A 2,500-nucleotide genomic window follows, 5' to 3' on the forward strand; every position below is an offset into this window, starting at 1 on the left:
TTTCGGATGCCTGCATTAAAAATAGCAAATTAAATTTCACTTTAATGATTTTTATTGACACTTTTAATAATATACATTCACAAATCATAACACTAAACTTACCCAACTCCCTCAATCCTTCCTTCGTTGGTGGCCGAGCAGGACATTCGATCGCTCTTCGTGGCTCGATCGTGGCTCTCAGCTCGCGATGCGGAGGTATCTGGAAACACACAAAAAGGATATTATTCACTTTTATAACACATAAATCACTGTTATCACTGCTCACAAGCACTTTTTACTTACCGCAAAACTATTCCGCTGCCCCGAAGATGCACGTACAGGAAATTTCTGGAAGAGAAGCGCATACGCATCAGACGATCAGAATGATCATACAAATATCGCTTGAAATACTTACCGGATCATACAGGATCATAGAGTTGTCGTTGCTGTGGGTGTTTAATAGTCTGAAACGAGAAGAAAACCCACAAAATGTGGGAAAAATAAGCATATTTTTTTGATACTTACGCGCGAGCACGATCAGCACGCTCCGATCACTTTGAACACCGAACAGAACTGTTTGACAGATTTCTCTTCCTCCTTTTCTTTCACCTCCTTCGGATCGGGATGTCTCGAAAGTTCGTTGGAATCACATCACACTTAAAATTGTTCAACATTGCATAAAAAAGTGATGGAAATGCAACGAAATGCAATGTTGTATGTTGTTTTGAATTTAATAAGGTTTTTAAAAATGTTTTGGACAATGTTTTAGGTATTATTAATGAAAAAATTTGTGGTTAAAAAAAGTACAGTTTCGTTTCTCGGAGAGACTATTCCACGAACCTCATGATCCTTAGTTCTGAGAAAGAGAACTCTTGCCGTCCCTTTCTCGCAAGTGCTTAGGCTGAGGTTACCTGAAAAGTTCCTTGATAGCTGATCACAGCCAAAAATGCTAAACATTGCACAAAAAAGTGCTGTAAATCGGATGAAATGGTATGTTACATATTATCTTTCATTTAAAATGCTTTTTGAAAATGCTTTGAGCGCTGTTTTATGTATTTTTCAATCAAAAACATGCTATTCATTTCCATCATCCCGGGGAACTTTTCATCGCGCCTCAAACTCGATCGCATACAGATGCATTCGTGTTCAGCACCGCTCGTGTTTACACGGATGATCCTCGCAGGATCGGTGAAAAACGAGACGGGAAAAAAAATTCGTCCTGAGCGAAAAGAGGGCAGCACTAAGAGAGGCGCGAAGAGCGAGAAAGGAAAGAAAATTCGCCTCGAGCCAAAATAGGATGGAACTATAATGTTGCATAGTGTTCACCGATTTCCCCACCCGAGAGGGGAGGCTGCCCGCTGGGGATGAGGCGTGTTAATGTACAAATGAATAACACATCATGATGCGCAGAGAGCGAAGAAAATGTGTTTGTTACTCTTTTGCTTGTTGCCAATCAGATAGGAGAATCGATTTCCGAAATTTCACATTATTTTTTCTTTTGTACAGCAGCAGTACCTTTACTGCTATACCAATTCATGCATGCTCTGTCCTGGCTGCGCTTCGATGAACAAAAATTTTAGATTATCTTTTCTTAAACTACGATCATTTATAAAAAAAATCTACTAATTCGTGCCAATTTAGCTACCACACATCCATCCAGGTGGTTCGTGTTAGTCAACGAAATACAGCCACAAAGAGTCACAAAATTCACTCTTGAAACACACATTTGTCCGATCGGTGCGATCCGACTCGACCGCGGGATGCAATTAGCAGAGATGCGACGGGTGTAGGATGATAAAATAGATAAACAAATCATCAAAAACCAAAAAAACAACAAAATTAAATCAGTCTTAAAATAGAATAAAACAATAACAATGTATAATTATCGCTCAGCGCTTTCTCGATGCTGCACGCGTGCCAATTGTGGTTCGGCTCTAGCGGCAGCAGTAGCAGCAATAACAGCAGCCAGCAATTCTATTCAGCACTAAAAGCGCATCCTGGCCTTGCCTTGAATTGGTTCCAACCAGAAGGAGCCGCAACGCAACGTAAGAGCTTAAAAACAAATGACAAAATCATACGCGAACCCTAAGCGAAACGCATCGTTTCGTTTGTTTCTGTTTGTTTGGCTGAATGTGCGCTGATGTGAAAAGGTGGGTAAGAGCGGGAGAACCAGGTAGTCGCGCGATGTGATGCCGTTTGAATCATGCACCGGCAGTCGCTGCGATTAGCTGGAGACAATCAATAGGGGCATGCAGTATACTTACATTCCGATTGACGGCCGGGGATTTGAACAGCGTCAGATGATGCTGCATCTCCTGCCAGAGGTTCATCTCCGACGACGAGTTTGAGCTCGTGGGGCTCAGTGTCGGACTGCGGATGTCGCTCGCGCTGCTACTTGCCAGTGTTGTGCTGGTGTTATTGTTGATGGTGGTGCTGGTATTGCTACCACCGTTGCCATAGCTAAGATTGTTGTTCATGTGACTGCTACTGCTGCTGCCACCACCAGCACCACCGGTGACCG

At 42.5% G+C, this 2,500-nt stretch overlaps 1 protein-coding gene and 1 long non-coding RNA gene across 6 annotated transcripts in view; both read right to left on the reverse strand.

Moving 5' to 3' along the window:
* LOC125959118 (DENN domain-containing protein 1A-like) overlaps positions 1 to 2,500 on the reverse strand; it is an 18,611-nt gene that overhangs the window by 6,966 nt on the left and 9,145 nt on the right. For all 5 annotated transcript variants that reach the window (XR_007469755.1, XM_049691911.1, XM_049691910.1 and 2 more), the window contains one exon: positions 2,244 to 2,500. This exon is cut by the window's right edge and continues 370 nt beyond it. Coding sequence is in view for 4 of the 5 variants with exons in the window: in XM_049691911.1 (XP_049547868.1) it covers positions 2,244 to 2,500 (257 nt within the window). In the remaining variant the exon portion in view is untranslated. The remainder of the gene's footprint in view (positions 1 to 2,243) is intronic.
* LOC125959139 (uncharacterized) lies at positions 63 to 493 on the reverse strand. The gene is made up of 3 exons (XR_007469756.1): positions 395 to 493; positions 283 to 327; positions 63 to 199 (listed from the first exon to the last, which is right to left on the reverse strand). It is a non-coding gene; the product is annotated as an uncharacterized LOC125959139 (long non-coding RNA).

The sequence above is a fragment of the Anopheles darlingi genome, chromosome 2 (genome assembly GCF_943734745.1).
Source record: "Anopheles darlingi chromosome 2, idAnoDarlMG_H_01, whole genome shotgun sequence".
Taxonomy (NCBI): Eukaryota; Metazoa; Arthropoda; class Insecta; order Diptera; family Culicidae; genus Anopheles; species Anopheles darlingi.